A 13,088-nucleotide genomic window follows, 5' to 3' on the forward strand; every position below is an offset into this window, starting at 1 on the left:
TCATCCTAAATAAGGTCCTAAAACAAGGCCAGGATTAGCTGGGACTGGGCTAGTGAGACTGGGCTTTGTGATCTCAGGAATCCCTCCACATCTCCAGACCTGTTTCCTCCATTGTCTCTGAGGGAACAGGACTGCTTCCACTTTCTAGAACCTTCTGCAGAGTCTGGGAAACAGACTTGAATTCAGACCCCTCATTCCATCCAGCAATGCTGGGATTCTGGCCCCAACCCTGCAGGGAAGACAGACCCACAGTGGGGAAATGAACCACCTTTATTTCTTGACTTCCCATCTGGAGACCCTGCTATAAAGGGGATGGCTTTACGTGGTAGCATCGTCACCCAGGACCTTGCAGTGGAGGCAAAGGGAACCGGGCTGATCAATGTGCCCACCTGGGATGACCCCACCTTTAGGCTGTTCCCTCTACAGACCACCAACATGATGGCCCACTGGGCCAGAAACTCCTGTCTGTTGAATTCCCAGGACTCAGGCACATTAAATAGCTCCATACAAAAGCCCAAGAGTCATAAACAGGCAAATCCCATTTGAGGTTTGCCACGGGGGAGGAAGTCCTTCCAACACAAAGCTTGGCCCCCTCAGGAAAGATGGTGGTGAGGTGGCCCACAGTCATGCCAGCCCCATGGTCCTGTAGAAACAGACTCAGGCACAGACAGGAGGGCCAGGCTATGCGTCACAGAGACACAGGCCCTGGCCTTCGGGACAGATGCCATCTCTGTCCTGAGCACCCAGGAGAAGGGCCCAGAGGGGGAGACACGGGGTGGCATTCCCCCAGGGGCTGAGGAAACACCAGCAGCCTGCCCAGGTGTGCACTCAGGACATCACTCTGCCAGCAAAGCTCCTGAACAAGCAATGGACATGAGGGGCATCTTCAAGGCAGAGGTCAGAGTGCAGGGAGCCATGAGGTCAAGATGGTGCCAGGGAGGGTGGAACCATGAGAGGCACCCCTGTGGGAAAAGAGCATAAGGCCCACCCCACTGAGGCTCCACCTCCAGCCAGGCAGAGTGCGGCTTTGGCGGCCTTCCAGTGCTCTTGACAGCTGGCTGTCTTCTTGGGGAGCTGCAGCCACATGAGGCTGTGCCGGGCTCTGGTCAGTTGAGGACCCTCCAGGGGCCCAGAGCTGGGAGACCCCCAGAGAGAATGGACCCTCCTCCTGCTCTGCGGTTCGCAGGCCTGGAGTGAGACCCAGCTGCCCTGCATGAAGATGCCTCCTCCTGGAGATAAGAGGCATGGAGAGGTGGGCATGGACGCCAGCTGCCCCCGAAACGGGGTGAGTGCAGACTCTAGCAGCCCTGCGGCCCACGTGTGTCTAACACCATCAGCCAAGTCCATGGCCTGGGCCAGCAGCACGCCAGAAGAGAAAGGGTACCATAGGCCGGGTGTCGGCCAGGTGGTAGCGATGGGGAACGATTCCCAGGCCAGCCGTGTGGCAGTTTTCCAGTACTTCGGTTAAGACAGGAGGCAGTGGCCCTGATCTTCCAGTCAGACTGAGGCAAAAGGGTGTCTCAATGGCAAGAGTTTGCCCTGTTTTTGTCACACGAAGGTGGCAGCTGGACCAGGATGGTGTGAGGCTGGTTCGATGAGGGCGGGGAGGCCGCTGCCAATTGGAAGGCACAGCGCCCTCCTCCTGCTCGCACCCCTCACGTGAAGTAACGGCAGGACGTGGAATCGATGTAGCAGTACTGCGTGCACTGAAGGTCTCCGTAGGACCTGAGGGGGCAGGCACAGGTCAGCGGCAGGAGAGCCTCCCCCTCCCCAGGCCGCACAACAAACGCAGTTCTGAAAGGCCGCCTCTGGTGCCCTTTGCCAGACCCTATGATTGGCAGCCCCCGCTACCACTGTACTCAGGGCCTGGGGGCCCACGGGGGCTGTTCTCATTCTCCCTTGAGGTGAGGAGCTGGAGGCAGGTGAGTCCAGGCCTTTGGGGCTTTTTCCCTGGAGCCCAGCTGAGGGATCTGGGTGGTGGTCTGGTAGCCTTGCTCTTACACAGCATCTCCAAGAGGATCCCTCCCTTTTCAAGGCCTGAAAGGTGTCCATTAGATCACACTGTTTCTATGCAAATGTAATTCTGTCCCATCCAATATGGCAGCCACTGGCCATATGTGGCCACTGAGCTCTTGAAATAAAGTCAGAGTGACTAACAAACTGGATTTTAAGTTCTATTTAATTTTAATTAATTTTAATATAGTAGTCACATGTGGCCAGGCGCTACCCTTTTGGACAGTGCAGTTGATACCTCTGTAAGCCCAAGTGCTAAACTCGAGTCAGGTCAGTGTGTTATACACTATGTCCACATCAAAGCATCCCCTGAGGCCTCTAGGGATTAGGGGAGTAGCCTTAGTGAACCTGGGGGTAAGAGCGACCCTGGCTTCACATCAACTGTACTCAGTTGTCTTTGGAGCCATCAGCCAGCTCAGACCTTCTGCCAGCTCTCTGGCAGGTGCCTGCAAGGAGCCCACCCTTACTTCAGGGATGAGGCACAGTGCAGACAGACACATCATGCGGGGGGTCCTGGCCAAGCCCACAGTGCTGTGGGTCTGGGGGTGACTACAGGTCTGTAGTTCTCCCAGCCATGTTTTGGGGAGTGGGCATTAAGGAGACTCCCTTGGAAGACAGACCAGAAAGGGAACAACAGAGAGACAGGCCTGGTGCCTGTCCCCCACCGCCACCAAGGGCCTGAGGCCAAGCCTACCAGAGGGTCAGGGACAGAGCTGGAAGCAAAGGTCAAAAAGATTGGACGCCCAAGTGACTTAGCAGGTGCGAGGGGCCACTGACCCACTCTGGAGCCAAGGGAGAAGCAGGACATGGGCTGGCGGGGGAAATAGCCTCCCCATTTTCCCCAGAACCCTCTAGCACTCTGGTTCTGTGAGGATTAGGGGGAACGTGGTACCATTCTGTGCCCTGAAAGGCACCCAGGAGGCTACATGCTGGATTTGGACTCAGTGCTTCATAAGGCCAGCGGCCTTCAGGTGGCTGGAAAGATGTCCACGTGGAGGCCAGGATTCTAGAATACTTATCCTGAGCAAAGTAAACACCCACTGAAGAGTCTCAGAAATAACTAGAGAGGCCCTTGACAGGACTACTAAGTTCCTGGGGTTCTCTTGGAGGAGCCATGTTCCAGCAAAATTAGACATAAATGCTGGTGTCACCTCGCTTGCACTCACATGCCTGTCCATGGTTTGGGGAGGGGGACTCCAGAAAATTCAGGTCACACAGATGCTTAGGCAATTTGACATCCACTGATACTTCCGCCCTCCCAGGCCCATTGCCCAGAAGACCAATGTGGTCAGGGGGTCAGAAGCTGCTTGTCCAGGGTCAACAGCTGAGCTTAGGGGCTGCTGGCCCTGGGCACCCAGGACAGAGCGGTGGCTGTGTCTGTCTGAGTGACATGCAGGCCACTCTGAGAGAGCACATGAGTGTTCTGTGTTTATCGTCCGTCCGCCCCAGGTGAGCAAGGACCATGAGTGGTCACCATACCTCAGTATCTAGAAATTACCAGTAACCTAAGAGGCACTCAAAAATGTTTGTGAAGGAAAGAAAAGGAGGGGAGGGAGACAGGGGTGTCCTGACCACACGCGAGGGGATCCCTACCCCGGGAGATAGGTCTCGCAGGTCAGGGAGCCAAAGTCCACGCCGTCGCAGTCCTCCACACCCTTGTGCCGGTGACCGTCTCCACAGTAGGCCCGGTGACAGCCTGAGGGGCACAGGAAGTGCAGACCTGAGGAGGGGCAGGCGGGCAGGCTTGCCTCTGCCTCTAAGGACCGTGTGGCTTAAAGGATCCACCAGACCCCCCTTGAAAAGGCCTCCATGAAGCTTCAGACCCAGACCCCACCCTGGAGAATAAGGGGACCTGGGCCACAGCCCAGCCCTGCACTTGCTGGCCAAGAGACCCAGAGCAGGCCAGTCGGCCTCTCCCAGCCTCAGTGCCTGCATCTCCATCTGGGGGCAGGGACACCACAGGACCCCTGCAGCTCCCGAGAGAAGAGCGTCAGGAGACTGTGAGCGCTGGGCACGGGATGGCCACGGTGGCTCATGTCTGCCTACAGAGATCTTCTAGCGTGGGCAACCCTGTGTCCAGGGGAACCAGATGATCTTAAGTGGGGTTCCTGTTCTCAGGCAAGAGGAGGGTCTTGAAGAATTAGCCCTACCCTCATTTTACAGGGCTTCGTGACCCCATTTTTCCTTCCTGCTGTGTATCTTCTATTTAAGAAGATACAGGCATCTGCACCAGGGCCAGAAACACCCTGGCATCTGCACCAGGGCCAGAAAGGACTCCCGGTGAAGCCAGCATCCTAGGGCTTCTCCTGGGAAGTGAACTATGCTGCGAGAGAACCAGCAGCCCCGCCCCAGTGCCGCCCAGTGCACAACCTCCTCACCCGCACTGCAGGGAATATGACTGCATCCAGAAGTGCACTCTGGCTCCTCACAGCAGGGTCTTACACCTGCCAGGGAAGGGATGCTGAGCCCTTACTACAGCCAGACAGTGCACACACACATTAGCTCGTGGGATCTCTAAAGACCTGAGTGGTACCATCATACTCATTTCTCAGCTGAGGAGAGTGAGGCTTGGAGCCATTAATTGCCCTCTGTCAACCCCACTCATGGAGAAGCCTCCCCTCTGGCATTCAGACTGTTCTGTCTGACTCGAAAGTCCGTGCTTTCCGTCTCACCTCTGCAGCACTATGCTGCCTGCCTGTCTTGGCAGCACCCCGGAAGCCCAAGCAGCCCTGGCTAGTCTGCTTCCCCCAGAAAGGGCTTTGCTACCAGGTTCTCCTGGGAAAAATGAGTTCTGATTCAAATTCTTGGCTTCTTGCTTTTGCCTTTTGCTCCTGCACCACCTTCATCTTTGGATAAAGAATGTGGATTGGAATGTGGGTTTTACCAAAAAGTAGGATTCAGAAAAAAGGGAGGGCCTGGTGGCTTCTCTGGGGGCCGGATCCTTTGGTCGGGGAAGAGTTAACATCTGGCCTGAAAGGGGCGGGTTGTTCCCACAGCAGCCTAGAGATACTCATTCTGGCTCTAGAATTGTCCCAAGCCACCACACTCCACCCTGATGGCAACCAGCCTCAGGCTGTCTTGGGCGGGGTCCCACTCACTGATGCAGTCATCACCCATGTCGGTGTTCCCATCGTCACAGGCCTCCCCGGGCTGCAGGACCCCATCCCCACAAGAGCCAGCATGGTTTACAGTGTAGTCCACAGGGTAGAAAGGGGTCATCTGGCCAAAGAAACACCACAGTTACCAGAGATGGCACAGGCAGGGTGGGTCGCTGGTGCTGGGGACAGAGTCTCCGGGTCCAGCAGGGGCCCTGCTGGGGGCAGCCCTTGGCTGCCTCCTGGGTGGGAAAGGGCTTCCTTCCTGGTCTCCCAGAGCTCTGCAGTGGTCAGCAAAGCTGTGCTGGATTAAGGCAGAGGCCTGGAAGAGTGGAAAGGCGAGGCATCTGGAACATTGGCTTGAGGAGGTTCTATCTGGGAGCAGGGCCATGGACAGCTGCTCAGAGACAAAGCCAGGCAGGATGCCCTGCCCTTCCGGGCACACAGACTGCGGGGAGGTCTGCCCAGGCCCAAAGCTGGCCTTCCTTTCCTCTATGATGTGCCCCTTCCCTGGAGCAGGGGACATGGGTGTGTGTCCTGAGTACCCTCCTTTGGATACCTGGATAGGGAGCCAGCCAAGGCTGTCCTTGAAGTACAGAGACCTCTGATCCCTGCGGAAGGCAATGGCATTTTGGGTGTTCAGCCTCTCAAGCTCCTCCTGGTTGTTAACCACAAAAATCTGCCAGAGAACACACTGGTGAGGATTCCAGAAAACACTTCTATGGGGGCAGGAAAAAAGCTGGAGGAGGAAACAGTCTCTAGCCTTGGGTTGGTTAACAGATGGGAGGGGAGTCTGCATATGTACTCCTCCTGAACTGGGGAGGAATGTGTTGATTCCCACATCTTCTCAATCCAATTGCTATCCAACTTTCAAATGAAAATATCCACCATGATGTAAAATTTTTAAACATTCAATATGTTCCCTAGACTTAAATAAAATGGTGATGTCATCTAATCAAGTAATTCAATATCTAGAAATGATTCTAACAAAATTTTTACACTCAGAGGTGTTCATTACAGTGTTATTTACATTAGTGAAAAACTGGGCACTGGCTAAATAGATCGCAGCATAGCCATGTGATGGATGATCATGCACCATTCAGCTGATGAAATGATGTCCAGGATTTACTTCAATATAACCCAATGTGGGGGCGGCAGGGTGCAGTGGTGAGTGAAAGTAAAGACAAATCAAGGAAAAAGGATTAGCCACGAGCTGATAATTGGATTTGGGTGAAGCGTACATAGAGGTTCATTTAGTTTCCTGTATTCATTTGAAATTGTCTATACTTTTTTGTTCTTAAAAAGACAAAGAAAATACTCCAAAATGGACCCAAAACCAAGTGCACAATTTGTTTTTCTTCTTTTGACTTTTCCTCATTTTATAAAGTCCTAATAATGAGTTTGTACCCAGGATAATGGGGGAAATAAGTTTAACTAAAAGGCTTTTATAAAGTCTTGAAAGGATCAGGTGAGAGGTCTTGATGCACAAGCACCCCTGACTTTTCCCAGCAGCACCTTACCACAGGAACTCGTGGGGTGCTGGGCTCGGGCATGGACTCCCCGTGGGAAGGGTCGTTCACGTTGAGGGTTCCACAGAGACATCTTCCTGGAGGCCCCGGAAATCCTCTGTCCCCTTTGGGTCCTATTACAAGTTGTCCTAGGAAGCAACAGACTGCTATGTCACCAGAGCGAAGGAAGAGAAGGCCAGACAGCCCAGGGAGATGTGAGCAACCTTCACAGCAGAAAGATGGCTGAAATCCACAGGACTCCAGAGTAGACCAGGGGAGAGGTTCAGGGGCACTTTTGATCCCAGATGTGGAGGAGGTGATATTTTTTGTGGGTCCCTTAATCACATGGGTGTGGCAGGACCTTTCCCAACCCTCTTTCTCCCTCCCCTTTTTCTATACTTTAGAGACTAGGCTATAGGCATTATACATGCATCTGGAGGTGACCGTGTGTTGCCGTGTTGGCCATGGGAGAAGGGTGGGCATCTGGAACAGTCTAGCCTGATAAGGGAGAATATAACTGATGGAAACACAGCTTCCTCCTCCTTCCTGCCTTGAAGAAAAACAAGATGTCTGGTGCTGCAGCAGCCATACTGCAACCATGAAGTAGTGAGTATCAGAAGAGAAGCCAGCATGCAGGAAAGATCAGGGTTTCCTGGCGGATGCGGCCCTGAGAGTGACACGTACAGGCTGAACCAAAGCCAGCCACTGTCCATCTCTGGACTTCCTTGCTGTATGAGGAAAACAATGCCCCCCCTTTTTCTAGGCCATTATTTATGGGAACTTCTTGCTGATGAATACATTGCTGACTGATAACTTTTATTATTTTTTAACTCATTTTATTTTGTTCTTATATATAGGATCTTCAAAGGAATTTCTGAAAGTGGGTTTCTTTGATTTCTTCTGGAAGAAAATGGAATGTTTAAAAATGATCAGCCCATTTATTCTTGCCTGGTACTGAGAAGAATATCCTGAAAAGCTACTATCAGGAAGTTTACTCCCAGCCCTATGAGGCAGACCTGCTAAAGCAGGAGTTCTTGCCTTAACTTTTAAGGGCCCTGATGCCCAGGTCACACCCCAGGCCAATTCCATCAAAACTGCTGAGAACAGAACTGAGGCATCCATACTTTGAAAAGCTCTTGGGGAGATCACAAGGCAGGCCAAGGTTGAGAACCACTCGTCTGGGGAACTGGTCTTTGCGCAAGTAATTCCCCCACCAGACTGTTCTCCGCATCATCCTCTCCCCCTGCCCTGGTGCCTCCTGGCTCACTCCTGACCTGGGTTCAAACATCACTTCCTCAGGGATGAACCTCACACTCGATAATGCTCACCTTAGATACACTCTCCTAGCTGCCTATGCCTTTTCTTTACAGCACTTATCTCTGTGGTTCTATACATTGTGAGAGTACCTGATCAACCTTGATCTCCCCCAGTAGAATGTAAGCTCCACAGGGCAGGGTTAGAGCCTGTTTTTATTCACCAGGGCTTGACACACAGTACAGGCAGTGGACATTTGCTGAATGAATGAATGAATGCATGCAGACTCACTGGAAAGAAAAGGTCTTCAGAAAAAGCTAGAAGCCACACTCCAGTTGACAGAAAAGTGGACAGAGCAAGAGCTATCCAACAGGAAGAGAAGGAGAGTTAAAGATGGAGATTGAGAAAGGAAATAAGTGCCCTTTGTTCTGGGAAAATAAGGGACAGTTTGGAGACCAGCCGGTCATTGGTTTCAGGTTGTGTAACAGCCAGGGCAGCCAGCAACTGGGGACACAGTTTGCAGATCCCAGAGGGCAGGAAATAAAGTGAGGGAAGAGGTCTGGTCAGGCCCCCAAGGAAGCTGCTGCAGGAGGGGACCCCCGAGGGAGGATGCCCACACCCTGAGCCTTCCTGCGCTGGTGGGCAGATATGCCCCAAACCAGAACGCTGCTGTCAGGAGGGGAAGGGAGGCTTGCCAACACCTTATACCAAATTACGGTTGTCCATTCTAACAAGAAATATGAGCACTATCCTGTGGGAAGAGTTCCAGTCTTGTGTCCTGATATTTTCGACAGAGCCCCGGAAGATGGACTCCACCAGCCCAGGAATATAAGCACCTGGGAAACTGAGGTGGGAATTCTCTGAAACCAAGCACATGAGAGTAGTATTGGGGCAGCCTGCCGGCAGGCTCTGCAACCCCCACAATTCCTCTAAAACCATGACCTCTGAGAGATTCAGGAGTTTGCTCCATTATCCAGCTAATGAGTGGTGAGGCTGAGATGTGGATTCATGTCTGACTTAGCACTATGCCATTCAAAAGGCAAATGTCCAAGAATTTTGATGGTCCCAGGAAGCTGGCAATTCCCAGGTACCACACCGAGTCACTTACTCCCTGCCTGAGCATAGGAAAGACTAAGCTAGATTTGTAACTGGGTTATTGCAAATTACATCCTACAGGCATTTTTGCTTTCATTCCCTCTCTGCCCCACCCCTCTTCTGTAACCTGGGCGATGAAAGGCTCACGCGGGCTCCGCCTCCTCCAGCACCGTCCAGTCCCCAGCACTGCACTCCAGCACCAGGGCAGCCTCCCCGGGAGGACAGATGTGGCCAGGAGCCTGCTTCCTGCCACCGCTGCAGTTTCCCTGTCGCCTCCTCCCAGCTGCCGGGACACCCGTTGCCCTGCTGGCTTCCTGCCAGGCCGTGTGAAGGACACAGCAGCCCAGGCTCCCCCACGTCAGCCTCCTGGGCGCGTCCCCTGGGCCAGCCTCTCCGCCAGCCTGCACAGCCGGGGAGCGGGCTCTCCACCTCTGCCCAAGGCGCTTTGCATCACCGCAGGCCGCAGTGGGAGCAGGGCTGAGAGGGAAACACAGGAGGCAGAGGAAGGCAGACGCGGGGTCTCCGCATCACTCCGGGTCCCACTCTGCCCCACGAAGGCTGCTTGGCTAAGTGGGAAGGTCTCGGGACCAGGAGTCACAGACTGATTCTGGACCAGGGTGGCCACCAGTCAGCGCTGCCACCTTGGGGAAGTCACCAGCTCTGAGGCTCGAAGTTCTTACCTATACAGGGAGGGTTGGACTAGACGGGGGGAGTTTAACCTGTAGCCCAGAGAGCCCAAGGACATCCCAAGACAGATTTGGGGCAGGGGTCCTGGAGCTCTGGCAAGTACTGTACAGAATCTTGGGTGTAGTAGACATGTTTTTTTTCTAAGTGAGTTTGAGCTTGCCAGACTTCAAAGGTAGTCTCAGGAATCACTTTGGGGGCCTGTTCTGAATCCTGATGGATATCCAGCTGGTCCCACACACAAGAGAGGTCTTTTTTTCCTTCTCTCCTTATCCCCCCTCAAAGTTTCCAAAGAGCAGGATTATTGCCCCATTTTCTTCAGGCCCCTCACTCTGGAAGCTCCCCAGATAGGAAATGACTCAAAGGAAAGCACAGGAGGGGACATCAGGCAAAGAGCTGGCCTGCATCCTGCCTGGCTGCTCTGCAGTAACCAGATGGGACAGATCTAGGAACACTTACAGGGACCTGCCCCGTGAATGCAGAGCCAACTGGGCCACAGACGTTGGCTCAAGGACTTGCCATATAGAAGGAAACAGAACACATCTGCAGAGAAAAGTTACCAGTGGAGGTGGATGGCAGAGAGGCAATGTGGGATTGGGGCCTGGGGGAAGGAGACGCATCCCCTGAGGAACCCAGGAGGGCCTCACTGAGGGAAGGCGCACACTTTGTTGGGTAAAGAGGCTAACAGGAATGCCATTTCAGCCGTGGGCCCAGGGAGACTGTTGGACGTGCTCCAGCTCAGCAGGAAGCAGAGCACAGTGCAGAGGGTAGTGGGGCTGGGGGCTGGGCAGAGGATGGGCGCTGGGCAGGAGGAGGGAATGGGCATACTAGGTTCAATGAGAACAAGCTGGAAGACCAAGGGAGAAAATAGGACTATGCTGGCCCTGCTAAAGGGTTGCAAACCTCAGAGACCAACAAGACAAAACAGTGGGCGTCTGAGTGAGCTGCAGAGGGTCCTCAGGCCCTGCCCTTCTCACCCAACCCCTCGCCTCAGGATGCCCCCAGGATTCAAGTCAGATGAGGGCTGGCCTTTACAAAGAGGTGCACACAGTGAAGCCATAAAGGTCTGAGCTCGCTAAGGACATACCTATGCATCCACACCACCCCCCACCTATGTTGCCTGGCTGCTACTCAGTTTTGTGAGCCCCTAAATATCCCAAGGGTCAAAAGAGTTCCTTCCAAAGGCAAAACCGAGGCATCAGGCCATGCTCTCAGTCTCAGGTAGGCAGCCCAGGGTCACGGGGCTTGAAGGGAATGGCCTGCAAGCCAGAACCAACAAGGAAGAGGACTAATTAGAAAGACCCCTGTCAGCCCCCACTGGGGTCATCCAGTCAACTCATGGAGACAGACTATAGGGCATGGACACATGGCCTGGGCTATATCTCAAATCTAGTCCCCTTAACAAAACAGAAGTATGTGTGCAGGATAACTTAGGGTCATATTAATTGGTCTCCCAGTAGCATTTCCTCTCTGGATTTCAAGGAGGTAGCAAGACTGTGCTTTCTTGACCTTGCTGAAAACATGTACTATTTGAAGATGTCTGCCTTTCTGTTCTCAAAAGAGAAACACTCCTAAGTGGGGAGACAGGGTGTGAGGAATGTGAGGAGGGAGGGTTCCTGACACAGGAAGTTGAACCACAGAAACCTGGATTCCCAGCCTTGGAAATGTCCCGATCCCCAAGCATGGCGGTAGGACAGAGGCCACCAGATGCCCATAACCCACATGGCCTGAGACAACAAGCATTTCAAAGGCGAACAGGGCAGAGCAAATGCTGGACGTTTTTCTGCCACAATTCCCCAGGATCTTTGTCCATGTCTTCTGTGGCAGTTGGAGGAGTAGAAACAACCCCAGTAATGCCTGAGATTCAATTTTCCTGGTGTCCTGGCAGGTTAAAGTCCCAGAGCCAGCTTTAATTTGCTTTAAAGGATTAAACAAAACATGACATGTCTTGACCATCACATGATATAGCTGAGAATATAGTCCCATAACCCCCCACCCCCGCCCCCAGGGGGTAGATATTTAAATGTATTTATTTTCTTAAGAAAAAATTGGAATGACAATCATTTAACTTGCCCCATTAGGAAATAGTCTTCTTGGGTCTAGGGTGTTGTGTTTATACTGACAATGAGGCATGAAAGGTCTCCCTTTGAGATGACCAGGGAACTGACAAAATTGAGGGCTTAGCTCATCAAATTAAACAAGGTAAAATGAGGTAGCAGTGTACCCAAGCTCTCTGTGATGGTGGACTTTGACTTATGGTTTCTTTCTATATTTGGCACAAACCAATAAGGACTCCCAAAACACTGTGCAAGACAGAAAAATCTGCAGAGTCATTTCTATTCCTAGGTTTAAGAGAATTTCTTGGAGTCAGGAAACATTTTTCTGGAAAAAGGTATTGAGTTGATGAAACATGTGCCTGTTATTTTTCACCTAAGTATAAATGATATGACCAGTGTAATTTTATCCCTTTCTCTCCTATGTTTGTTCTCCAGAATGCTAAAACAAAGCCAGAGTGGTGTTTCTCTCTCTTGCATAAAAGTTGAACATGCCGAGGCAGAGCCAGGATGGCGGCGTGAGTAGAGCAGTGGAAATCTCCTCCCAAAAACACATAGAGCTATGAAAATATAACAAAGAAAATTCTTCCTAAAATAGAGACCAGAGGACACAGGACAACATCCAGACCACACCCACACCTGCAAGAACCCAGCGCCTTGTGAAGGCGGTAAGATACAAGCCCCGGCCCGGCGGGACCCGAGCGCCCCTCCCCCCGACTCCCAGCGGGTGGAAAGAAACCAGAGCGGTTTTTTTTTGGCGAGTGCTTTTTGGAAGCCTTAAAGGGACAGGGACCCCGTTGCTAGGGAGGCAGGGCGGCGGGACCGGTGAGCGGGTGCCTGGGACCAGCACCTGAGGACAAAGATTATCGCACATTTTTCCCTACGGGACTGGTGGGAGGATGCCTGAGACCGGCGCCTGAGGACGGAGGAAATCACGCACTTTTCCCATTTTTTTTCTCTTTTTGGTGAGTGCTTTTTGGAAGCCTTAAAGGGACAGGGACCCCGGTGCTAGGGAGGCAGGGCAGCAGGACCGGTGAGCGGGTGCCTGGGACCGGCGCCTGAAGACAAAGAACATCGCGCGTTTTTCCCTGCGGGACCGGTGGGCAGGTGCTTTTTGGAAGCCTTGAAGGGACAGGGACCCCGGTGCTAGGGAGGCAGAGCATCAGGAACAGTGAACGGGTGCCTGGGACCGGCGCCTGAGGAAAAAAAAAAAATCGTGTGTTTTTTCCTTTTTTTTTCTGTTCCCTCTCTCATTGTTGCTGTTGTTGTTTTGGTTTGAAGAGTGCTTTTTGGCAGTCTTAAAGGGGCAGGACAGGACACTTAGACCAGAGGCAGGGAATCTGGGGATCTCTGGGCACTCTAACCCCCAGGGCAACAGGGAGCAC

General features: G+C 52.8%; 1 protein-coding gene across 12 annotated transcripts in view; it reads right to left on the minus strand.

Annotated features, from left to right (window-relative positions):
* Window positions 1-256: 256 nt before the first annotated feature.
* COLQ (collagen like tail subunit of asymmetric acetylcholinesterase) overlaps window positions 257-13,088 on the minus strand; it is a 76,729-nt gene continuing 63,897 nt past the window's right edge. For 11 of the 12 annotated variants that reach the window (XM_073223473.1, XM_073223470.1, XM_073223471.1 and 8 more), the window contains 5 exons: window positions 6,629-6,765; window positions 5,668-5,787; window positions 5,112-5,232; window positions 3,607-3,733; window positions 257-1,725 (listed from right to left, as the gene is read on the minus strand). In XM_073223473.1, the coding sequence (XP_073079574.1) occupies window positions 1,656-1,725; window positions 3,607-3,733; window positions 5,112-5,232; window positions 5,668-5,787; window positions 6,629-6,765 (575 nt within the window). In that variant the 3' untranslated portion in view covers window positions 257-1,655. The remainder of the gene's footprint in view (window positions 1,726-3,606; window positions 3,734-5,111; window positions 5,233-5,667; window positions 5,788-6,628; window positions 6,766-13,088) is intronic. The other variant, XM_017650137.3, reaches the window with a different exon arrangement.

The sequence above is a fragment of the Manis javanica genome, chromosome 15, assembly GCF_040802235.1.
Source record: "Manis javanica isolate MJ-LG chromosome 15, MJ_LKY, whole genome shotgun sequence".
NCBI classification, from domain to species: Eukaryota; Metazoa; Chordata; class Mammalia; order Pholidota; family Manidae; genus Manis; species Manis javanica.